The sequence below is a fragment of the Haliotis cracherodii genome, unplaced genomic scaffold, assembly GCF_022045235.1.
Source record: "Haliotis cracherodii isolate W230 unplaced genomic scaffold, xgHalCrac1.p SCAF_12, whole genome shotgun sequence".
NCBI lineage: Eukaryota > Metazoa > Mollusca > Gastropoda > Lepetellida > Haliotidae > Haliotis > Haliotis cracherodii.
The window spans coordinates 5,809,987-5,837,630 of NW_027266267.1; the positions used below are offsets into that span (position 1 = coordinate 5,809,987).

The following is a 27,644-nucleotide window of genomic DNA, read 5'->3' on the forward strand; positions in this document are numbered from 1 at the left end:
TGCAACCAGGTATGAGATTGTTTTAAGTTTTAAGGTGTCTCACAACTGGGCTGTCTTACTAATGGGAGGAGACCGTAGAGCGGAACGCACTTGGTGTAAATCCCGTGGTCCAAGACGTGTTAGTCTGAAAGCCATATACGTGCAGAAACGTTCAGTGTTTGATAAAGCGGTTAAACGTGCTAAACGTGAATACAGAAACAAGACTATTAGAGAGATAGAGGACATGTGTGATCGGGGACAAGAGAGTTTTGGAAAAAGATTGGAAGAGTTGGGGTTGGGAATGAAAGAAGGAAACAGATTCCTATCGAAGTAGTTACAGAGGATGGAAGGGTTGTAAGAGACAGAGAGGCTGTGTTAAACACATGGACACAAGCGTACTGCGCACTTCTCAACACTAACTCTAGCAGCACCGAGGAGGAAGTTGTGCACCATAGTGACGTCACTGACATTAACCCCCATCTTAATGAAGAAATAAAGCTACAGGAGATACACCATGTCATGATGCAAGCAAAGAAAGCTAAGGCTCCGGAAATGATGGTATACCTGTGGACGTTTTGAAAAATGAAGAAAGTCTTAAGTTTTTATACAGAACTTTTAACTTGTGTTTTCTTACTGGTAAAGTTCCAACCGACTGGTCAAAAGGAATCATTAACCCCATATCAGCAACAGATGACCCACGTAATCCACTCTCATATAGAGGCATAACGCTTGCCAACTCATCTTATAAATTGTATTGTGGAGTTTTAAGCAATAGATTGACAGAACATGTGGAAGGGGCTAATATTTTATGTGATGAATAAAACGGTTTTAGAAGAGGACGATCAACTACAGAGCACATTTCTACTGTGACATCCATAATAGAGACTCGTAAGAGTATGGGGAAACAAACCTTTGCTGCTTTCGTGGACTTCAAGAACTCTTACGACTGTATTGATCGAGGTATTCTATTTAGTAAATTGAGTGACATCGGGATCCAGGGGAATATGTTTAATGCTATTGTCTCACTGTATCGGAATGTTCAGTCTTGTATGCGGATAAACGGGTCGTTTACGTCTTGGTTTAACGTCAAGAGTGGTCTACGCCAGGGATGCCTACTTTCTCCACTGTTATTCAACCTGTACATCAATGACCTCATAACTACGCTGAATGCCTTAGAAGTTGGTGTAACTGTTGACGATGAATGCATTTGTGTTCTGGCTTACGCTGACGACATCATTCTTCTGGCTGAGAGTGAACAAGACTTAAATATACTTCTTAACGGGCTTGGGCAGTGGTGTACGACAAACAAGATGTCAATTAATCCCAACAAATCGAAGATTGTGCATTTCCGGAGCCAGGCAGTGACAAGAACGGATAGTTTATTGCAGTGTAGAGGCATTAATTTTGAAATAGTGGAGAGTTACTGTTACCTCGGGCTGTTACTAACAGAACATCTGGACTACACTCGGATGGGGAATGCCGTGGCAAGTGCTGCAAGTCGTGCTCTGGGACTTCTCATATCAAAGAGCAAGATTCTAGGAGGGAGTACAAAACATTTACCAAGCTGTATGACTCCATGGTGTGGGCAACAACAGACTATGGAGCTGTGATATGGGGAGCTCATCACATTCCAGCTATCAGCACCGTATATAACAGGGCCATGAAGTATTTTATGGGAGTGAGGAAGTCAACCCCAAACAGCGCTGTATCAGGTGACATGGGATGGGAGCCACCGGTTGTACGGCTATGGAGAAGTGTAGTAAGGTATTACAAGCGATCATGCGACGTGAATCCGGACAGACTTGTATTTAAAGTGTTCAAGTGGGCAAACTCAGCGGCGTCATTAGGCACACGTTACTGGAATCTCCGTGTCCACAAGAAACTACGAAGTTTACAGTTAAACCATTTTATCCCTATTGGAAACACTTTTTATATACACTTTTTAACGAGTACGGTTGGAGAGAAGATAAAGCAGAACCTCATACAGGAATGGAGTAAGTCAGTCAGACAGGAGAAAAGTAGACATGGAACAGGAAAGAACAAGCTCCGACTTTATCGACATTTTAAGACAAGTTTTGAAGTTGAACGGTATTTGCAGTTTCCCCTACCCCGGTCTCACCGCCGTGCTATAGTTCTATTCCGCTGTGGTGTTGCCCCGCTCCGTGTTGAGACAGGTCGCTACAATAATATACCATTGAATGAACGGGTGTGTTTTAACTGTCATGAATGCGTGGAGGATGAAAGCCATGTTTTATTTCATTGTCCTTTATATAAAAACATTACTGATAGCCTTTTAACTATATGTGCGAATCTCTGTGATACTTTTCAAGTTTTATCTGATGTTGATAAGTTCTCTTTTATTATGTCCAATGATGATTTGTTGTTTCTAACGGCCAAAACCTGCAAACTTTTACTTGAAAAACGCAAGAATATTTTATATAATGCTTAGATTTACCTTCGTGATATATTTTACCACTTATAAATTCTACTTGTATTTTTTTTTTATGTTACCTCGTCTCTCATAACTCATATTGAGTGGTTCTGTACTTTTATCTATGTTCTAAATATATATGTATGTTGTATGTTTTACAGAAGTGACACGTAAATAAACAATTGTCTGTTGCGTGTCGTGGTTAGAACCGTAATTGATCTATTGAAAGGTGTCATACATTCGTGTTCGGATATAGTAACAACATCTACACGCACATACTTTCCTACATCATTACAAATGTATTAAATACCGGATACGTTTAATAGACACCAACGAAAGAAAGGTTTAATGAGGGGAATGCCCATATATATATATATATCTCCTCTCTGAAATAACTCCCTTATAAAATAACAAATGTACAACACATCTTCCCTAACATATCATAAATACGGGACACTGGTCACACAATTTATGAATGGGAAGCTTCAGGCGAGGCTGGTATGTTGACATTAATTGTTACGCCGGGGTTTGTTGACATTGTTATGGGCGGTCGGTCTCTGCTATACATTAAGCTATGAATAAACCTGCTTCGACATATGTTTCCAATAAAACATTTCTCTCGTCAAACAATTTTCCATGATAAACTCTGTTCTCTCTTCGAATTATTGTAAACATGAAAATGTCCTATAGATTGCTTCCATCACTTTCCCAACAAACCTAGCTTCGTGTCGTCACACTGGTACATGTACTTATCAGTTTTCTATCTATTTTCAAAATAGCACGTTCTGAAGTAAAACTGTGCACATCATGTTACACGGTTAAAATTCTTATTTGTCATCGCGTTAAATGGAAACGCTAGCATTGAAACATCAACTATGCAAGTCGGGACGTGGCTGAATAATTCTTTACAAATGGTTCACAATAGTACGCAGCGCGGGTGATTCGAGATCCGTCTGCCTTCAGCGTTATAGTCAATGCAGGGTGACATGACTAGCTCGTTGTTGCGCGCTAAATGTAATTTAACGACACTGCTAGCTTACTGATTGTGTAATGTGTATTTATTCTATGTCTTTTTTTTCCATACAGGTTGTCTTGTAGACCATATAAGATGGATTTGATCCAGCTAGACGTACAAACAGAATTAATGGCCTACTCTTATTAATTAATCCGCTAATCATGGGCTGTGACCATTGTTAAGTGGGTAGACTGGCTGTGTTTGTTTAATTAATCCCACCTACTCCACTGTCTTACAATGGGTGTCTCACTAATGGGATGTCTTACTAATGGGATGTAACCCGCTCTACATATATCGTTCCATAGCTCAGCCAGAGTCTCTGTCCACCACGCCTTCTTCGTTTTTTTCCGTTTAGAGTTTACATAGGAAGATAAAACACGCTTCGTTGGAAGTACATTGTACATTTCACTTAAAACAGTTTCTTGAAATAGGTTAAAAGTATTGTCTATGTCACACTGTTCTTGATTAGATGATTCCAGCACTGATATGTGACGTGAGTTGTCAAGCAGGCTCAATTCAAACTGGGCTGACGGGTACGGTCTGTCTATTTAGGGCAGCACGCTATACACATAGCTCTATTCATAACCCTAATTACTTTTGTGTTCTTATGAATTCCTTCTGCCTTATAAACACACACCTTTCATTCCCCCTCACCTGAGACGTGCTGTTGATGCATGAGTCATCCTATCTGACCACGTGACTTGGATCAGCCAATCAACTTCGGGTCCGCCTGGATCAACCGGATCAACCAAAACTACCTTCTGGCGACCCGTTATATGCTACTCACCTCTCAAAGATAGGATATTGCATAGACAGCACAAACATATTTTGGGCTTGTTCTAGACTGGCGAATAGCAATGTTTGTCATGCTATACTAATACTTCCATATACACTTTCAGATATACCACCTGTGTGAAGCAGTATGAAGCTGAGAAGCCAAGTATTACGTGCACTCACGCACGGAAGCAATATAATTCTTGTGTGTATGTCCTTTCCTCTGAAAAATGTAACACTAAAGTATTTTGAATTGAGGTGAATATAGTAATGAACCAAACTTCGTAGCACAACGTTACTTGGGGTTAGTCACTGCTGTCTCAGGAGTTTCAAGTAGTGTCTAAATAGAAATAGGGGGGCACGGGTGGCCCAGTCGTCTAAGGCGCCGCGATTCACTGTGCAGAGTTGCGTCCACTGGACACGCCAGAAACCTATCATTGTGGGTTCGAATTCCGGTTCACCCTGATTATGTTTCTAGGTTTGTCAGCACCATACCCGTGCTCGTGGGTTTCACCGAAGTAGTAAACGCCTGAGACCTGCATCACTTCAGGCTTTCCTCCAACATTAAGCTGACACGCTGTGATATAACTGGAATACTGTTAAAAGTGGTATTAAACCCAACTCACTCACTCACTCACAAAATAGAAATAGAATATGGGACAACTGTGCAACAGAACAAGGCTTACTACTTGAAAATCTGAATCTAGATGCACTCAGAACTATTTGTGGGGCTGTTCGTGGCACTAGTCACGGTAAACGTTATAAAGCAACAAATCGTATCATGTCATTTGAAGAAAGAAGGCATTTTCAAACGTTAAATATCTTTTATAAAATGGTTAACAATCAAGTACTGGATAATATCTCGTCCTAAGTTCCAAACAGAGTGTTGGATGAAAGTGATTATAATTTGAGAAACTGCTCACAGCTGTAAAACATAAAATGTAAAACAAATAATTATGCCAAATCACTTACTAGCATTCCAGATACAGCTAATATTTGTAAGTCACTACTCATTGAATACACCAATGCCAGCAGTTTAGGAAGTTTTAACAGTTTTATAAAAATAATGATTAGAATGGTATATACTTTGATGTAAATAATGAATTAAGATTATGTCAGGTTATACACTCCCGTCTCAGTTCGGGCAGTGATCATCACGCCGACAAATTTGCCAGATTTATATCCGACAGCCCGAGATGTTGTTGTGGCTATCACACGGAAGAGGCACTTCATTCCTATCTTACGTGTCTTTAATCAGTACATGAAGGCAAAATATGTATTATTTCGTAAAAGGCTACGATTTAAATTCAATTCTAAATGGTAATTCACATTTAACGACTGCAACAAATCTTGAAATTTTGAAATGAATGCACAGTTTTATGCGATTGCGTCAAAGGCCGACACGAGCCAGCGCGCATGCATGTCCTGCCAGAGGACATTTCATTTAGATAACAGTATTTGCTTGTTTGCCAGTCCCTCCACTTTATGGACAGCTAAAATCTGGCTGTTCTTTTGTATCCGGTATGAATGGAAAATTCGTCTAGTCATATATTTTACGATTCTTACCCGAGCGAAAAGACTGGTGACACATCATTCTAGAAGAGATTTTTTTAATTATATATACATGTATTGTTCATGTATTGTTAATTGGAGTAGATATTTACATCTCTGTATCCCAGGACGCAGAAATTATAACATCCAAACATGTAATTAGTACACAGAGAAGTGTTACATATCATTTCCTGTATATTCTAACTCGATTCAATATTCTAAAATTGATTGGTCAGATAAAAGGTTTCGCAGATACTCCGCGGAGTGTTTGCGTAGCTACGCAGGAACTTCACAAACATTCTGGGTAGTCCCCGCGTAGCTACGCAAAAGTTTAAAAAACATTTTGCGGACATTTCGCGAAATAAAGAAATAAAGTAAAATATGTTTGCGTTGTAGTGTATGATGTATCAAAGTCACACAGATCATAACCATATCATACATATTTGATTAGATAACAGTCACGCATTTCAGACACATATCATAGTCCTGCTTGGAGTTAACAGTTGACTATACCACATTGCACCAGCGAAGAAAATGTGTACTGAGTTTCCACCGGAAGCCATTTAGCCAATCAGAGCGCTTCTCTCCTTCACTGCCGAATAGCTCGTCACTACAGCGCCATCTTTTCCCCCTTGCGCTAATGTTATCCAAAGCTCGTGCAGTGTTGTATTGGTGTCTTCGCACGAAGGCGACTTTTTAGTTTTAGATATTCCAGGTTAACTTTGAAGTTTCTTGTTTTTTTGTTTGTGTTAACTGGGATTCAAGGGATAATGATTGAAGGGGGTGGGAACAACTTACCTGCGCTCACCGGTGTTTCTTAAATGTCCAAAACCAGAACCATGTTCATTTAGAACTGATTATAAACTTCCTTCATCTTACCTTAATCTGTGTAATAAAACATTAACGTGTGTACATATTTTAATTGAGATAGATAATTTGCTGAAGTGCAGAAATGTGTATTAGACGATGACATGTAGTATTATTTTACAGACAGAGACATGTAGGATTATTTTACAGACAATGACATGTAGGATTATTTTACAGACAATGACATGTAGGATTACTTTACAGACAATGACATGTTGGATTATTTTACAGACAATGACATGTAGGATTGTTTTACAGACACTGAAATTTGGGATTGTTTGACAGACAATGACATTTGGGATTGTTTTACATACAATGACATGTAGGATTGTTTTACAGAAAATGACATGTAGGATTATTTTAAAGACAATAATATGGAGGGTTATATTACAGACAATGACATTTGGGATTGTTTTACATACAATGACATGTAGGATTGTTTGACAGACAATGACATGTAGGATTGTTTTACATACAATGACATGTAGGATTGTTTTACAGACAATAATATGGAGGGTTATTTTACAGACAATGACATGTGGGATTGTTTTACAGACAATGACATGTAGGATTATTTTACAGACAATGACATGTAGAATTGTTTTACAGAAAATGACATGTAGGAATATTTGATAGACAAAGACATGTCGAATTGTTTTACAGAAAATGACATGTGGGATTGTTTTACAGTCAATGATATGACGGATTGTGTGTTAGACAGTGACATGTAGGGTTGTTTTACAGACAATGACATGTAGGATTGTTTTACAGACAATGACATGTAGGATTGTTTTAACAAACAATGACATGTAGGATTGTTTGACAGACAATGACATGTGGGATTGTTTGACAGACAATGACATGTAGAATTGTTTGACAGACAATGACGTGTAGGATTGTGTGTGAGACATTGACATGTAGGATTGTTTTACAGATAAGGACATGTAGAATTGTTTTACAGACAATGACATGTAGGGTTGTTTTACAGACAATGACATGTAGGGTTGTTTTACAGACAATGACATGTAGAATTGTTTTACAGACAATGACATGTAGGATTATTTTACAGACAATGACATATTGAATTGTTTTACAGACAATGACATGTAGGAATATTTGATAGACAGAGACATGTAGAATTGTTTTACAGACAATGACATGTAGGATTGTTTTACAGACAATGACATGTAGGATTGTGTGTTAGACAAGGACATGTAGGATTGTTTTACAGAAAATGACATGTAGGATTGTTTTTACAGACAATGACATGTAGGGTTGTTTGACAGACAGTGACATGTAGGATTGTTTGACAGACAGTGACATGTAGGGTTGTTTTACAGACAGTGACATGTGGGATTGTTTGACAGACAATGACATGTGGGATTGTTTTACAGACAATGACATGTAGGATTGTTTTTACAGACAATGACATGTAGGATTGTTTTACAGACAATGACATGTAGGATTGTTTTTACAGACAATGACATGTAGGATTGTTTTACAGACAATGACATGTAGGATTGTTTGTTAGACAAGGATATGTAGGATTGTTTTACAGACAATGACATGTAGGATTGTTTGTTAGACAAGGATATGTAGGATTGTTTTACAGACAATGACATATAGATTTGTTTTACAGACAATGACATGTAGGATTGTTTTACAGACAAGGCCATGTTGGATTGTTTTACAGATAATGACATATGGGATTGTTTGTTAGGCAAGGGCATGTAGGATACTTTTACAGACAATGACATGTAGGATTGTTTTACAGACAATGACATGTAGGATTGTTTTACAGACAGTGACATGTAGGATTGTTTGACAGACAAGGACATTAGGTATTTTTTGTTAGACAATAACAGGTAGCGTTGTTTGTTAGACTTTGGTCTGGGTTTTGTTTGGTCAGATAATGACAGATAGTCACCTGAATATTTTGTTTATTAGTAAACGACATATAGCGTTGCTTGTTAGGCATGGGCTTGTGGGATTGTTTGTATGACACTGCAGTGCTTTTGTCAGACAATGGCATGTGGTTCTTTTGTCAGATAACGACCTGTATTACTGAACTGTAGGATGGGCATGGTAAAAACAATAATTTATCACCCAAAACTGGCTCCCACAGGAGATATGGCTTGGGTGAGATGCAATGAAATTGCATCACTATGCTTTCCAGACCCTTGTGACGTCATTGTTACCATGACGTCACAATCAAATGACATCACTAATGTCTCTGCTACTGAAGCTATCAGCAGTACTTCTTACACTTAAGACACTGCTTTCTCCTGTCTACAAACAGAAAAAGGTTGAAGGGAATGGTGTTGGATGACAAGTTAAAACTCACCCTCGTGTCTTTTGATATCAAATATATCAACACTCGTTGATGCATTTGACATCAAAAAGACACTCGGGTGAGTTTCTCGATATGTCGATGTATTCATCAAGGTAGTAGATGAAGTTTGACCATGATAGTGGGAGAAAACGGGGCATAATCGGTGACATTTGCCTCATCAAATTTGCTAAAGTAAAGATGCTCCCGGTGCTTCATTAACGTGGTCGTTTAATTTCGTGTATTATGTATACGATTTCGTGACAACACAGACATTGCAAGAGAATTCATGTAAATGTTAAGAAAAAAATTAACCAACCGTTCTAGCGTTTTTTTACAGTAAAATCATGTCGTGTCCGCCTTGTTTGTTCGTCTAGTGTAGGCCGCCATTGTGCAATCATTGGGTCAGTGTAGCTGATGATAGTGTCACATGTTTGTCGGTTCTACATGGAAGTTAGATTGTGCATATAAATCAGTCGTCTATAGACCGGCTGCTTGATAACATTATATCGATCCTCTCTTCCACTAATCTTCCGTGAGCCCGGTAACACATGTTCAGACAAGGTATGTTCGCACACTGTATACGCGCTTTAGGCTATTAAATATATATGTTAAATTTGCTCTGGTATCCAACCAACCTCACGTTGACACAAGCCCGGGGTCATGCTTTGCTTGTTTAATATCGGGTAACACAAACAGTCGGGTATTACTCTCACAGACGCACATCTCGACCAACAGTTTGTTATGTATGGGGTTCAGGGGTGTATGCTGATATGATAAATAATCTAAGGGGTACTCTGATGTGAATGCCTAAACATGTTCGTGTTGCTCAATTTGACTTTGAATATGTAAGAAAAGAGCACAGAGAATATTCGTATTTCTAGAAACTGAAGATAAATGGACTTGCCAGGGTATTTTGGACCTGCTTGGGCGTTTAGCATATTGTGTCTCTGGATCTACGGACGCTACGCGGCACTCGTCATTGTGAGGATAGGGGATTAACTACATCGACACCATCATGTGGGGCAACGGTGGTTCATCCTGTTAGGCATGTACGGTGGTGTCAGAGAGTGAGTATGGTTTTACGCCGCTTTAACAATATTTCAGTAATTTAACGGCGGAAGATACCAGAAATGGACTTCACACATTGTACCAATGTCGGGAATCGAACCCGGGTCTTTGCCGAGACGAGCGAACGCTTTATCCACTAGGCTACCCCACCGCACCAAACAGTGTTCAGAGTGTAAAGTCAAGGACACGTAGATGTGTGTAGTTAATAGTTGTATCATGGACTGAAGTGTTGTGCACTTGAAGCTGACTTGTGGTTGCAAAGATGATGGGTAGTGGTTGTAAAGACAATAACATGATGGGTAGTGGTTGTAAAGACAATAACATGATGGGTAGTGGTTGTAAAGACAATAACATGATGGGTAGTGGTTATAAAGACAATGACATGATGGGTAGTGGCTGTAAAGACAATGACATGTGGTTTGTAAAGACAATAGATTGTGGTTATAAAGACAATGACATGATGGGTAGTGGCTGTAAAGACAATGACATGTGGTTTGTAAAGACAATAGATTGTGGTTATAAAGACAATAACATGATGGGTAGTGGTTATAAAGACAATGACATGTGGTTTGTAAAGACAATAGATTGTGGTTATAAAGACAATAACATGATGGGTAGTGGTTATAAAGACAATGACATGTGGTTTGTAAAGACAATAGATTGTGGTTATAAAGACAATAACATCATGGGTAGTGGTTGTAAAGGCAATGACATGTGGTTTGTAAAGACAATAGATTGTGGTTATAAAGACAATAACATCATGGGTAGTGGTTGTAAAGACAATGACATGTGGTTTGTAAAGACAATAGATTGTGGTTATAAAGACATGAACATGATGGGTAGTGGTTGTAAAGACAATGACATGTGGTTTGTAAAGACAATAGATTGTGGTTATAAAGACAATAACATGATGGGTAGTGGTTATAAAGACAATGACATGATGGGTAGTGGTTGTAAAGACAATGACATGTGGTTTGTAAAGACAATAGATTGTGGTTATAAAGATAAAAACATGATGGGTAGTGTTTGTAAAGACAATGGGTAGTGGTTGTAAAGACAATAGATTGTGGTTATAAAGACAATGACATGATGGGTAGTGGTTATAAAGACAATAACATCATGGGTAGTGGTTGTAAAGACAATGACATGTGGTTTGTAAAGACAATAGATTGTGGTTATAATGACAATAACATGATGGGTAGTGGTTATAAAGGCAATGACATGTGGTTTGTAAAGACAATAGATTGTGGTTATAAAGACAATAACATCATGGGTAGTGGTTGTAAAGACAATAGATTGTGGTTATAAAGACAATAACATGATGGGTAGTGGTTGTAAAGACAATGACATGTGGTTTGTAAAGACAATAGATTGTGGTTATAAAGACAATAACATGATGGGTAGTGGTTGTAAAGGCAATGACATGTGGTTTGTAAAGACAATAGATTGTGGTTATAAAGACAATAACATGATGGGTAGTGGTTGTAAAGACAATGACATGTGGTTTGTAAAGACAATAGATTGTGGTTATAAAGACAATAACATGATGGGTAGTGGTTGTAAAGGCAATGACATGTGGTTTGTAAAGACAATAGATTGTGGTTATAAAGACAATAACATCATGGGTAGTGGTTATAAAGACAATAACATGTGGTTTGTAAAGACAATAGATTGTGGTTATAATGACAATAACATGATGGGTAGTGGTTGTAAAGGCAATGACATGTGGTTTGTAAAGACAATAGATTGTGGTTATAATGACAATAACATGATGGGTAGTGGTTGTAAAGGCAATGACATGTGGTTTGTAAAGACAATAGATTGTAGTTATAATGACAATAACATGATGGGTAGTGGTTGTAAAGGCAATGACATGTGGTTTGTAAAGACAATAGATTGTGGTTATAAAGACAATAACATCATGGGTAGTGGTTGTAAAGACAATAGATTGTGGTTATAAAGATAAAAACATGTTGGGTAGTGTTTGTAAAGACAATGGGTAGTGGTTGTAAAGACAATAGATTGTGGTTATAAAGACAATGACATGATAGGTAGTGGTTATAAAGACAACGGGTAGTGGTTGTAAATAAAATTACACGTGGGTTGTTGTTGTAAAGACAAAGGTTTGTGGTTGTAAAAACAACGGGTAGTGGTTGTAAATAAAATTACACGTGGGTTTGTGTTGTAAAGACAATGGGTAGTTGTTGTAAATAAAATTACACGTGGGTTTGTGGTTGTAAAGACAATTGTTTGTGGTTGTAAAGACAAAGGTTTGTGGTTGTAAAGACAATTGTTTGTGGTTGTAAAGACAATGGTTTGTGTTGTAAAGACAATGGTTTGTGGTTGTAAAGACAATGGTTTGTGTTGTAAAGACAATGGTTTGTGGTTGTAAAGACAATGGTTTGTGGTTGTAAAGACAATGGTTTGTGGTTGTAAAGACAATGGTTTGTGTTGTAAAGACAATTGTTTGTGGTTGTAAAGACAAAGGTTTGTGGTTGTAAAGACAATGGTTTGTGTATGTAAAGACAATGGTTTGTGTATGTAAAGACAATGGGTAGTGGTTGTAAAGACAATTACACGTTTCTTTTGTTGTTGTGGGTAGTGGCTGTAAAGATAATGGGTAGTCTTTCTTAAGACAATGGGTAGTGGTAAAGACACTGGGTAGTGGTTGTAGAGACGATGGGTAGTGATTGTAAAGACAATTACACGTGGAATTGTGGTTTTAAAGGCAATAACATGTTGAGTAGTGGTTGTAAACACAATAATGCGTGGGTTTGTTGTAAAGGCAATGGAGTTGTGCAGGCAATGGCATGGATAAGTGTAGATAATTAGCCTGTGGGGCTGTAAAAAAGGCAGCTGTTCTGTGCATGTATTTTGAATGACCTTATAACGGTGTATGCAACAGCAACATGGCTGTTTATGCATCGGCAACAACCTCCTGTGTACATAAATTGATCTATAAAGATGAAACCCATCAGTTTACCTCGCCGTTTGTTCCTAGACACATGTTCTGTTGTAAGTTAATCAACCACCAACTTTCAACCATCACATAATCAAGTAGACAAATCCTCACCTGTCCTGGCGTTATAATCCAGTATCTGTGAGAAGCTTCCGCCCTGTGTGCCTACCACATTATTTAGCCGCTAGGCGTGGTGTATGGTAGCGCAATGCGATCGTCGAAAGACACTGTTTCGTCCGATATGAGGATAACGTCACTGTGCTATTTTTAGCGGTGTGGGTGTTTCTACCCATAAGTCCTTGCGCGTGTACATAACATTTGTCGTTCAATGACACGAGAAGACTGAATGTAACATGGAATCTAAATAAGCCCCAACAAAAACATAACCACCTTACAAAAAGTTATAGCACTGCCTTTAGTGAGTGAGTGAGTTGGGTTTGACGCTGCTTTTAACAATATTCCAGTTATATCGCAGCGTGTCAGCTTAAAGGGGCACTGATCTAACGCAATTCCCCGGGACTGGTTGTTGCCTTTGTTATTGTTTTTTCCCAGTGAGTACCCGGATGTATAGCAGAAATCTAGACTAGTTCGCGACCTCTGCTGCGCCATTCGTAAGCGCATAAGTCACTTTTATGGGTAGTAATAAGGGCGTATGGTCACATTGATCAACAAAATTAAATACAGTTTTCGAGATAATAAGGAAATGTAGGATCTCTTTGGGTAGCATCGGTAATGGTGACGAAGTTTTGATAAGTCACTTGCTTGGCAATTTTGCGATTTTCTTTTACACTATTTTGACTTGTAACACAAAGTAAATATTTCACCTGAACATTGCTTTTTTATAGTGTGCATATTTTTTTTACTGTCAAAATGTGTAACATTTTCAAATTAATTAAACGTCTAAATATTCAGTTATTTTACAAAGTGACTGAAAAACATTTCCATCTGTATTATTATAATAACGAACTCCAAACATTTTGATGTTTAACATCATCACCAAGAGACTGAAAATGTTACGTTGAAAAGTACATTTCTATGTTGTTTGGCTTCTAATCCTACATAATAATCTGTTGTGATGTTTGTAGGCCCTTTTGATCATCTTAATCAATCTGGACAGATTTTTTAAGTCAAAAACACATTTTATAAATTGCCTGAGAAAATCACATTTTACAAATTGACGGTAATATATACATGCTTACAAAGGAAAAGACCTGTGAAAACAACGTCTATCGCGCATTAAAGAATTTCATAAGTCACTTTTATGGGTAGTAATAAGGGCGTATGGTCACATTGATCAACAAAATTAAATACAGTTTTCGAGATAATAAGGAAATGTAGGATCTCTTTGGGTAGCATCGGTAATGGTGACGAAGTTTTGATAAGTCACTTGCTTGGCAATTTTGCGATTTTCTTTTACACTATTTTGACTTGTAACACAAAGTAAATATTTCACCTGAACATTGCTTTTTTATAGTGTGCATATTTTTTTTACTGTCAAAATGTGTAACATTTTCAAATTAATTAAACGTCTAAATATTCAGTTATTTTACAAAGTGACTGAAAAACATTTCCATCTGTATTATTATAATAACGAACTCCAAACATTTTGATGTTTAACATCATCACCAAGAGACTGAAAATGTTACGTTGAAAAGTACATTTCTATGTTGTTTGGCTTCTAATCCTACATAATAATCTGTTGTGATGTTTGTAGGCCCTTTTGATCATCTTAATCAATCTGGACAGATTTTTTAAGTCAAAAACACATTTTATAAATTGCCTGAGAAAATCACATTTTACAAATTGACGGTAATATATACATGCTTACAAAGGAAAAGACCTGTGAAAACAACGTCTATCGCGCATTAAAGAATTTCCCAACCACGACGTAGAGAAACAAGAACGAATCGGTTCAAAAGAAGGAAAACAAAATGCAAATACTATAATTACAACCTACCAAATTTATGTGTATAAATTTTAGGCAGCTTCCTTGTTCGAGGAATGTATCCGTGAATATTCACACAAAGGAACAATATCCCACTCGTCTGCAGATGTACAAAGAAACTTATTCGATGTCACGTGTCTCTGTAACAATCAAATATATATATATATATATATATATATATATATATATATATATATATATATATATATATATATATAAATAAGATATATATCGTTTCGGGATATTATAACCCGTGTTCGTTTCTCAACTGGTCACTTGGATTGTTTCAGGTGTTTCACATAGGTGTCAAGTCTCAAGAGTCGGCTGAGAAATTAAAGCCCACGTGACAACTATTTTCATAACGTCCACGGTTCCTAAAAAATCCATTGAGTGATAGATAGCAATGATCAATCAATCAACGTATTATCAGTTAACCCTTTGAACAAAGTATGTTGTTTTTACATCGGCACTTCACGCCATGGTATGAGTGTATTCACTTTGTTTTAGTAAACCTAGACATGTAAACACTCACTTTTGACATATCAACTGTGCAAGATAACAGTGATTAATAAATCAACGTATTTTCTGTTTATCCTTTGATGACTAGGAACGACCCGTTGATTTACAAAAAAAAGTAAATCAACTGATCATTCACCTCTTGCTGGTCTGCCACGTGCATATTACATAATACACATTTCACCTCACTTCAAACCTTGATTTAGATTGAATAATTACCCCAGACACAATAAATGCTAAATGGGAACCTTTGTCAGGTAATCTAAGTGGTGCTACCACTAATTGTACCTGTAATAAATTCGTTTACTGATCATCAAGTGAATGACGACAAGTACACAAGTGTAGGGTTATACGAGAAAACGTGGATGACAACAAGGGATTAGTAATCGTATTATCGACGCAATCTGAAATCTGAAAATGCTTTCACTGCATGGATACTTTTCTTTACCATCTGGGGTATTTCCAAATGAAGACATCCGATGAGCTCCGCCGTTCTTTTTGTCTGTTTGTTTAGGCTGAAGAAAATATTAACATGCGCCCTTTGTCGAAATCTTTATAGATCACAGTTAACCAATCAGTGTTTATGCAAAAATGCGTAAAACAAATATTGCCTCCAGCCTCCAAGTTTATTTAGCTGTCCTTGCAGACGGTAGCCCAGTCTCTGGTCACGCTCAGTTGCGTTACGTATCATCCGTGTACTCACGGGGGAAAAAACAATAACAAAGGCAACAACCAGTCCGGGGAATGGCGTTAGATCAGTGCCCCTTTAATGTGGGAGGAAAGCCCGAAGTGATGCAGGTCTCAGACGTTTACCACTTCGGTGAAACCCACGAGCACGGGTATGGTGCTGACAAACCTAGAAACATAATCGGGGTGAACCGGGATTTGAACCCACAATCATAGGTTTCTGGCATGCCCAAGGGCCGCAACTCTGCACAGCGAATCGCGGCGCCTTACGGCCTTTAGTAAATGGACTAATTGAATGGACTGAGAAAAATCATTAATGATTATGGAAAGGGTTTTAGCGCTTTTACTCATTGATATCTAGATGGCTTCCTTTATTAGGTTAAGAAATCGTACAAATGTGAATTATTTCGGGTTCAGTGCATTTGGCAGACCCGTGAAGATCCGGGTTAGAATAGGTCTTCAGCAACCCATGCTTTCCGTAAGAGGAGACTATGCTTGTTATAAGAGGCAACAAACGGGATCGGCTTGCGGACTTGGTTGATACATGTCATCGTATCCCAATTGCAGATATCGATGCTCATGCCACTGGATTGTCTAGTTCAGACGCGATTATTTACAGACCGCCGTCATACGCCTGGAATACTGCTGAATGCAGCGATAAAAAACAAACAAACAAACAAACATTTAGGGAAGTAAATTCTTTCACCGTTATCAAGCTAGAGTAAATCTGAGAATCTACATGGATCATCGCAAATGTAACCATCAGTTGAATATTTTTATTCACTCACCAACTTCGATGATGCTAATCAAACGCTTTAACAAATACGTAAATACATCTCCATCGGTCCATGTAAGTACATCTGTATCAGTCCATGTAATTACATCTGTATCAGTCAATGTAATTGCATCTGTATCAGTCCATGTAAGTACATCTATATCAGTCTATGTAATTACATCTCTATCAGTAGATGTAATTACATCTGTATCAGCCAATGTAATTGCATCTGTATCAGTCCATGTAATTACATCTATATCAGTCCATATAAGTTCATCTATATCAGTCCATGTAATTACATCTGTATCAGCCCATGTAATTGCATCTGTATCAGTCTATGTAAGTACATCTGTATCAGTGCATGTAATTACATCTGTATCAGTCCATGTAGTTACATCTGTATCAGTCCATGTAATTACATCTGTATCAGCCAATGTAATTGCATCTGTATCAGTCCATGTAAGTACATCTATATCAGTCTATGTAATTACATCTCTATCAGTCGATGTAATAACATCTGTATCAGCCAATGTAATTGCATCTGTATCAGTCCATCTAAGTATATATGTATCAGTGACATGTAATTACATCTGTATCAGCCCATGTAATTGCATCTTTATCATTCCATGTAATTGCATCTGTATCAGCCCATGTAATTGCATCTGTATCAGTCCATGTAATTGCATCTGTATCAGTCCATGTAATTGCATCTGTATCAGTCAATGTAATTGCATCTGTATCAGTCCATGTATGTACATATGTATCAGCCTATGTAATTGCATCTGTATCAGTCCATGTAATTACATCTGTATCAGCCCATGTAACTACATCTGTATCAGCCCATGTAGTTACATCTATATCAGTCTATGTAATTACATCTCTATCAGTCGACGTAATAACATCTGTATCAGCCAATGTAATTGCACCTGTATCAGTCCATGTATGTACATCTGCATCAGCCCATGTAGTTACATCTGTATCAGTCAGTCCATGTATGTACATCTGTATCAGTCCATGTATGTACATCTGTATCAGCCCATGTAGATACATCTGTATCAGTGCATGTAATTGCATCTGTATCAGTCCATGTAATTACATCTGTATCAGCCCATGTAACTACATCTGCATCAGCCCATGTAGTTACATCTGTATCAGTCAGTCCATGTAAGTACATCTGTATCAGTCCATGTATGTACATCTACATCAGTCCATGTAATTACGTCTTTTTCAGTCTAGGTAATTACATCTGTATCAGTCCATGTAAGTACATCTGTATCAGTCCATGTAATTACATCTGTATCAGTCCATGTAAGTACGTCTGTATCAGTCCATGTAATCGCATCTGTATCAGTCCATGTAAGTACATCTGTATCAGTGCATGTAATTACATCTGTATCAGTCCATGTAATTGCATCTGTATCAGTCCATGTAATTACCTTTGTATCAGCCCATGTAATTACATCTGTATCAGCCCATGTAATTACATCTATATCAGTCCATGTAAGTACATCTGCATCAGCCCATGTAGTTACATCTGTATCAGTCAGTCCATGTAAGTACATCTGTATCAGTCCATGTAAGTACATCTATATCAGTCTATGTAATTACATCTGTATCAGTCCATGTAATTACATCTATATCAGTCCATGTAATTACATCTGTATCAGTCTAGGTAATTACATCTGTATCAGTCCATGTAATTAAATCTGTATAAGTCCATGTGTACTTAATGGCGTGTACTTCTTAGTATATTTCCTCCTTATGGCATGTAGTCCTTATAACATATTGCGGCACGGGTTGCCCAGTCGTCTAAGGCGCAGTGATTCGCTGTGCAGAGTTGCGCCCCTTGGGCACGCCAGAAACCTATGATTGTGGGTTCGAATGCCAGTTCGCCCCGATTATGTTTCTAGGTTTGTCAGCACCATACCCGTGCTCGTGCGTTTAAACGAAGTGGCAAAACGTCTGAGACCTGCATCACTTCGGGCTTTCCTCCCACATTAAGCTGACAGGCCGCGATATAACTGGAATTCTGTTAAAAGTGGCGTTAAACCAAACTCACTCACACCTTATAACATATAACATGTGTTCGTAATGGCATGTGTTCGTATGATATGTGTGCGTGTGCGTGTGCGTGTGCGTGTGCGTGTGCGTGCGTGTGCGTGTGCGTGTGTGTGTGCGTGTGCGTGTGCGTGTGTGTGTGTCTTCAATTTCCAAACCTTCACACCACTGTGATATCCCGTAAATGGTCTGATAAAAATTACCCCCCCCCCCACCCACCCCAACCCCACCCCAACCCCACCCCTCCCCCTTCCCCCTACACACACTGAATGGAGGAGGCAACCCGCTGTAATCTAGCTGCAACTACACTTGACATGGTCGGGACAATAGCCCAGGCATTCCGAGACCGTGTGTCAATATAGGCTGCGGCTGTGGGAGACCTCTTGAAGGGGTACTAGTTATATCATTGTTGCACTTCAAACTATCGTTTTGGTTTAATGTATTGCATGGGAAATCCATGTTTGATTACTACCAAAAACAATGTTCACGCATCAAAGCAGAAAGAAATAATACAGCCAAAGTTCAAAGTCAAAGTAACTCCATGACGGCCTGTCATCAAAATAGTTGGGTTTTTTTAATGAAAACAGTTATTCAAATACTTGATAAACATTATATAGAGTCAAAATATCAGCAGAACTTTTTTTACATCCAAGAGGCATTCTCCACGAAACACATACGACTCTTTTAGGATATCACATATTCCATGATATCTGAACAGACTTGAGTGAGTGAGTGAGTGAGTGAGTTGGGTTTAACGCCGCTTTTAACAGTATTCCATTTATATCACGGCGTGTCAGCTTAATGTGGGAGGAAAGCCCGAAGTGATGCAGGTCTCAGACGTTTACCACTTCGTTTAAACCCACGAGCATGGGAATGGTTCTGACAAACCTAGAAACATAATCGGGGCGAACCGGGATTCATAGGTTTCTGGCGTATCCAAGGGACGCAACTCTGCACAGCGAATCGCGGCGCATTAGACGACTGGGCCACCCGTGCCCCTTGAACAGACTTGACGAGGCGAAGCGATGTTTATTGTCTTCAAAACCCAACAGCCTCATACTGTAGTCCATATAGTGAGAAATAACCGTCTCATTACTATAACATGGTCAAACAAGGAGCCCTCATCGTTCGACTCTGTTAAGGGATAATATGCCAGTTACTATTCAGCCTTATGAATGATTTGTTTGTTTGTTTGTATTAATGATATAAATGATTTCATTGGATTTATCAGAAAGGGCAATATCAGGTTTGAGACTGTATACGGGCCTACTCCAAAAATTTATTATTTGAAAAAGAAAACTGAAAAAAGCAAAAAATGAAACAGAGGTAGTTTACTTTTTACCTCTGAACATGTTTATTGAGTAAACAGTTTTGTGTTTATGAGTTTGTTGTTTTTACTGCATATGTTAAAAGATTGTTGAAATACAGATTGTTGATTAATGAAAATGTAACTAAATGGCTGTTTTCGCGAGTGAGTGAGTGAGTGAGTTACGTTGGGCTGACATCGTCTCGGGCCATTATCATTGACCTTGGGCTTGTAACAAGGCCAATATGGTCACCCCATAGCCAATATGATTGACCTTGGGCCTGTAACAAGGCCAATATGGTCACCCCATAGCCAATTTGATTGTCCCTGGGCCTGTTACAAGGCCAATATGGTCACCCCATAGCCAATATGATTGACCTTGGGCCTGTAACAAGGCCAATATGATCACCCTCGAGACAATATCATTGACCTTGGGCCTGTAACAAGGCCAATATGGTCACCCTCGAGACAATATGACTGACCTTGGGCATGTAACAAGGCCAATATGGTCGACCTAAGGCCAATATGACTGACCTTGGGCATGTAACAAGGCCAATATGGTCACCCTCGAGACAATATGACTGACCTTGGGCATGTCACAAGGCCAATATGGTCGCCCTAGGGCTAATATGACTGACATTGGACCTATAACAAGGCCAATATGGTCACCCGAGAGCAAAAATGACTGACCTTGGACCTGCAACATTGCCAATATGGTCACCCTAGGGCCAATATGACTGACCTTGGGTATGTAACAATGCCAATATGGTCGCCCTAGAGCCAATATGACTGACCTTTGGCATGTAACAATGCCAATATTTTCACCCTATAGCCAATATGAGTGACCTTGGGCCTGTAACAACGCCAATATGCTCACCCTAGAGCCAATATGACTGACTTTGGACCTGTAACAAGGCCAATATTTTCACCCTAGAGCCAATATGACTGACCTTGGGCATGTAACAAGGCCTGTATGGTCACCACAGGGCCAATATGTCTGACCTTTGACCTGTAACAAGGTCAATATGGTCACCATAGAGCCAATATGACTGGCATTGGGCATATAACAAGGTCAATATGGTTACCCTAGAGCCAATATGACTGGCATTGGGCATATAACAAGGTCAATATGGTCACCCTCGAGCCAATATGACTGACCTTGGACCTGTAACAAGGCCAATATGGTCGTCCTAGAGCCAATATGACTGACCTTGGGTATGTAACAAGGCCAATATGGTCGCCCTAGAGCCAATATGACTGACCTTGGGTATGTAACAAGGCTAATATGGTTACCCTAGAGCCAATATGACTGACCTTGAACCTGTAACAAGGCCAATATGGTCACCCTAGAGCCAATATGACTGACCTTCGGCCTGTAACAAGGCCAATATGGTCACCCTAGAGCCAATATGACTGACCTTCGGCCTGTAACAAGGCCAATATTTTCACCCTAGAGGCAATATGACTGACCTTGGACCTGAAACAAGGCCAATATGTTCGCCCTAGAGCCTTTATGACTGACATTGGGCATGTAACAAGGCCAGTATGGTCACCACAGGGCCAATATGACTGACCTTGGGTATGTAACAAGGCTAATATGGTTACCCTAGAGCCAATATGACTGACCTTGAACCTGTAACAAGGCCAATATGGTCACCCTAGAGCCAATATGACTGACCTTCGGTATGTAACAAGGCTAATATGGTTACCCTAGAGCCAATATGACTGACCTTCGGCCTGTAACAACGCCAAAATGCTCAACCTGGAGCCAATATGAGTGACCTTGGACCTTTAACAAGGCCAATATGGTCACCCTAGAGCCAATATGAGTGACCTTGGACCTGTAACAAGGCCAATATTTTCACCCTAGAGCCAATATGACTGACCTTCGGCCTGTAACAAGGCCAATATGGTCACCCTAGAGCCAATATGACTGACCTTGGACTGTAACAAGGCCACTATGGTCGCCTTAGAGCCAATATGACTGACCTTGGGCATGTAACAAGGCCAATATTTTCACCCTAGAGGCAATATGACTGACCTTGGACCTGAAACAAGGCCAATATGTTCGCCCTAGAGCCAATATGACTGACCTTGGACTGTAACAAGGCCACTATGGTCACCCTAGAGCCAATATGACTGACCTTGGACTGTAACAAGGCCACTATGGTCGCCCTAGAGCCTTTATGACTGACATTGGGCATGTAACAAGGCCAGTATGGTCACCACAGGGCCAATATGAGTGACCTTGGACCTGTAACAAGGCCAATATTTTCACCCTAGAGCCAATATGACTGACCTTGGACCTGTAACAAGGTCAATATGGTCACCCTAGAGCGTCAGAATGGGTCATCAGTGTGGCCTGTGACAGTCCAGGAGTCCGCACTAATGTGTCGCTGGTCAGACGATCCTAACGTTGGGTGGTTACCATTGGTCTTCCACTACGCGGTCGGTCATCTGTAGTGTTGATGGTCTGGTACCGTTGCTGGAGCCTGAATATGATCCTTACGTGGACTTGAAATGCATTAGCTACTTGCCAGGCGGTTTGTCCAGCTTGCAATCGTCTAAGGGTTTGGTGTCACTGATTTCATGTCAATCTTGGCATGTGTTAGCAAATCAATAACGAATGAATACTATCCGATCTAGGTGGATTTTTATAGGGCAAGAAATGGGGGAACGCATGTGCATTTCCATTTGCACGGAGCTCACGTGCATCAGGTTACCATGGTCGTTGCCGTGATGCGTTTGGGCGATCGGTTTTATTGTCATCTGCATTGGTTTCTTTATCATCAAATTTCATATTTTCATGACAAGGTAATGTAATTGTTTTGAAACATTGAAAAAACTTACCCATATATTTAAATGATTTATTTGGTGTGATGTTTCTTTTGAGGTTCAGTATATTAAGTTTACAGCACCTCGTTAGTGTGTTCTGTCAATGTACTACCTGCAGTACACGTATTTGTGTTGCAGTGTATTTGATCCAACCTGTCCATGTGATCCACAATTATTCAATAACAAGTGCCCGTTTACGTTGTCTGACACTAATCGCTTGTTATCTGACACGCCTCCGCGAGCCGAAATCCGTGGGAATTCCTGGGCAGAACGTATCCGTGCCCCACCCCTAGCCTTTCTCCCCTACCCTGTACACCACCCCTCGAACCACTGTACCCTATACCTACACCCCCCATTCCCCCCCCCCCCCCAAAAAAAAAATTCCTCATACCCCCCCCCACCCCCCTCCTTCTACACTGGCCGTTCTCCAGCCCCACCCATACACTACCCCCTATGGCCTCTGGCCTTTCTGCACCCTGTCCCTGCATCACTCCTGGCCGTCCTCAAGCCCCACCCATACACTACCCCCTATGGCCTTCCTTCCCCCTGTGCCTACATTACCCCTGGCCGTCCTCCTACCCACCTATACACTACCCCCTACGGCCTCTGGCCTTTCTTCACCCTGTGCCTGCATTACCCGTCTTTCGTCATAACCTCTTGAGAGGTTTTACCTGGTACAGGTTATCGTCGTGAGGATTGTGAGTATATGCGGGAAATACCCACCTGTGCATAAATGGACTTGTCCGACATTGCTGAGGTCGGATTTTATTGATGGAGTCATCATTATTTGAATTGGTGTTACTGTTTTTAAAGCTTGTACATTTCATAAACAACCTTAAAGAGGCTGTGCATAATGTTGGTGTCTCACATAAGAAATAAACGACTCCTGGTCGTTGTTAATCGTACAGTAAAACACTGCAGGGAGAATAAACCTGCCCAAGAAAACCTTAATTCTTTTTTTAGATAAAATAAGAGTTTAAGAAGGTCTGAGTGAAGGCGAGGATTTAACAGATTTCACAGATTTAACACAACCCCTGGTTATCTCTATCCACACCCCAGGGTTTGAAGAACAGCGAAAGGATAAGAACACTGCGGCGATGACCACTTTTGCCTTTTGTGATGCAGGTGTCTTCGTGTTTCGTCATAACCACTTGGGAGGTTTTACCTGTCCTCAGTGAGAACTCATCCTGGGTATAAGATTTTACGGGGTGGTCGGGTAGCCTAGTGGTTAAAGCGTTCGCTCGTCACGCCGAAGACCCGGGTTCGATTCCCGACATGGGTACAATGTGTGAAGCCCATTTCTGGTGTCCTCCGCCGTGATATTGCTGGAATATTGCTAAAACGGCGTAAAACCATACTCACTCACTCACACACTAAGATTTTGCATTTCCTAGTAAGACCAGGTGAGTTAAGTTTGTGTGTTTGTTTGTTTAACGCCGCACTAAGCAATATTCGGCGGTCTAGAAATAATATAGTCTGGACAAGATAATCCATTGACTGACATCATAAGCATCGAACCACGACATTGGGATACGATGACATGCATCAGCGAGCCTGACCACCCGATCCCATTAATCGCCTCTTACGACAAGCATAGTCGCCTTTGACGCATGGGTTGCTGAAGACCTATTATATCCCGGATCTTCACGGGTTGTGAGTTGAATAGATGACATTTGTACTTAGTGTTTTTAACGTCTAATATTCTAAACCCGAAGACAAAAAATGAAAGTTTTCATTGTGGATGCCGAGAATCGAACCTGTAACCTCACGTGTTTAGTTTTGTAACCCTGTGTTTTCCACAGAGACAGGTGATGAAAAGATCAATTGTCATGATTTCAGTTTGTGCTGCATGCTGCACGTGGTCTTTCTCTCTCATGTTTTCATCAAATTCCCTTTTATACCACGGAAATCTCGTGCCGCGACTGCTTTCGACAACAGCCGTATACATGAACAGACTTTACAATTATCCCGTTATAACGCACCAAATGTAAATTTGATTTTCTGTTGAAATTTAAACCAGATCAAACACGATTTTGGTTGAAAAGTAAATACTCGGGAGTCGGAAATCTATCTCCTTCTTTGTACTTACATTTTCAACCAAAACCTCGGGGCCGTGTTTGCTCTCACACTTTGTGTTCATTCTGAGCTTCAATTAAGTAAACAGGACTTTGCCGCGTATATCGCTCGGAATAGTTAGCAAAGCTTAGGGTAAAACAGGTTCTGTGCACATATCATCACCACCTGACAGCATTGGTCCCCTCCCCCTTACACCATCCTGGCCGTCCTCCAGCCCCACCCATACACTACCCCCTAGGGCCTCTGGCCTTTCTTCACCCTGTGCCTACATTACCCCTGGCCGTCCTCCAGCACCACCCATACACTACCCCCTACGGCCTCTGGCCTTTCTTCATCCTGTGCCTACATCACCCCTGGCCGTCCTCCAGCCCCACCCTTACACTACCCCATACGGCCTCTGGCCTTTCTTCACCCTGTGCCTACATCACCCCTGGCCGTCCTCCAGCACCACCCATACACTACCCCCTACGGCCTCTGGCCTTTCTTCACCCTGTGCCTACATTACCCCTGGCCGTCCTCCAGCCCCACCCATACACTACCCCATACGGCCTCTGGCCTTTCTTCACCCTGTGCCTACATCACCCCTGGCCGTCCTCCAGCCCCACCCATACACTACCCCCTACGGCCTCTGGCCTTTCTTCACCCTGTGCCTACATCACCCCTGGCCGTCCTCCAGCCCCACCCATACACTACCCCCTACGGCCTCTGGCCTTTCTTCACTCTGTGCCTACATTACCCCTGGCCGTCCTCCAGCCCTACCCATATACTACCCCCTACGGCCTCTGGCCTTTCTTCACCCTGTGCCTACATTACCCCTGGCCGCCCTCCAGCCCCACCCATACACTACCCCCTACGGCCTCTGGCCTTTCTTCACCCTGTGCCTACATCACCCCTGGCCGTCCTCCAGCACCACCCATACACTACCCCCTACGGCCTCTGGCCTTTCTTCACCCTGTGCCTACATCACCCCTGGCCGTCCTCCAGCCCCACCCATACACTACCCCCTACGGTCTTTTGCCTTTCTTCACCCTGTGCCTACATCACCCCTGGCCGTCCTCCAGCCCCACCCATACACTACCCCCTACGGCCTCTGGTCTTTCTTCACCCTGTGCCTACATTACCCCTGGCCGTCCTACAGCCCCACCCACAGACTACTCCTACGGCCTCTGGCCTTTCTTCACCCTGTGCCTACATTACCCCTGGCCGTCCTCCAGCCCACCCATACACTACCCCCTATGGCCTTCCTTCCCCCTGTGCCTACATTACCCCTGGCCGTCCTCCAGCACCACCCATACACTACCCCCTACGGCCTCTGGCCTTTCTTCACCCTGTGCCTACATTACCCGTCTTTCGTCATAACCTCTTGAGAGGTTTTACCTGGTACAGGTTATCATCGTGAGGATTGTAAGTATATGCGGGAAATACCCACCTGTGCATAAAATGGACTTGTCCGACATTGCTGAGGTCGGATTTTATTGATGGAGTCATCATTATTTGAATTGGTGTTACTGTTTTTAAAGCTTGTACATTTCATAAACAACCTTAGAGAGGCTGTGCATAATGTTGGTGTCTCACATAAGAAATAAACGACTCCTGGTCGTTGTTAATCGTACAGGTCTGAGTTTAAGAAGGTCTGAGTGAAGACGAAGATTTAACACATATCAAGTTGATTTTGCTTATTTAGGTGTAAAGCAATACAAAGTGCATGGTATTGTTGTATATAAGTACATATGGTGTGGTATCCTTTCCATAGCTCTCGTGAACATGCCAGGGCTGAGGCAAGTAATGATGATGGTGATGATGATGGTGATGATGATGGCAATGATGATGGTGATGATGATGGTAATGATGATGGTGATGATGATGGTGATGGTGATGATGATGGTGGTAATGATGATGGTGATGATGATGGTGATGATGATGGTGATGATGATGTAATGATGATGGTAATGATGATGGTAATGATGATTGTGATGGTGATGATCATGATGATGATAATGATGATGATGGTGATGATGATGGTGATGATGATGGTGATGATGATAGTGATGATGATGGTGATGATGATTGGAATGTCGATGGTGATTATGATGGTGATGATGATGGTGATGATGATGGTGATGATGATGGTGATGATGATGGTAATGATGATGGTGGTGATGATGGTGATGATGATGTGATGATGATGGTGATGATGATGGTAATGATGATAGTGATGATGATTGTAATGATGATGGTGATGATGATGGTAGTGAAGATGTGATGATGATGATGGTGATGATGATGGTGATGATGATGGTGATGATGATTGTAATGATGATGGTGATGATGATGGTGATGATGATGGTAATGATGATGGTGATGATGATGGTGATGGTGATGATGATGGTGATGATGATGGTGATGATGATGGTGGTGATGGTGATGATGATGGTGATGATGATGGTAATGATGATGGTGGTGATGATGG

The 27,644-nt window shown here is 40.6% G+C and overlaps 1 protein-coding gene across 1 annotated transcript; it reads left to right on the forward strand.

The window, feature by feature from the left end:
- The first annotated feature begins 22,585 nt into the window (after positions 1 to 22,585).
- On the forward strand, positions 22,586 to 26,541 carry LOC139456940 (MAGE-like protein 2). Its single transcript, XM_071238407.1, has 2 exons — positions 22,586 to 22,662; positions 25,389 to 26,541. Exons 1-2 carry the CDS (start codon positions 22,586 to 22,588, stop codon positions 26,539 to 26,541), a joined length of 1,230 nt encoding a protein of 409 aa, XP_071094508.1.
- The last annotated feature ends 1,103 nt before the right edge of the window (positions 26,542 to 27,644 follow it).

Bases quoted from the DNA above. Each gene is read 5' to 3' on its own strand.
- LOC139456940 (XM_071238407.1), top strand. From the start codon at position 22,586: ATGGTCACCCTAGAGCGTCAGAATGGGTCATCAGTGTGGCCTGTGACA. The intron at 22,663-25,388 runs GTCAGACGATCC...GCCGTCCTCCAG, and splicing joins TCCGCACTAATGTGTCGCTG to CCCCACCCATACACTACCCC.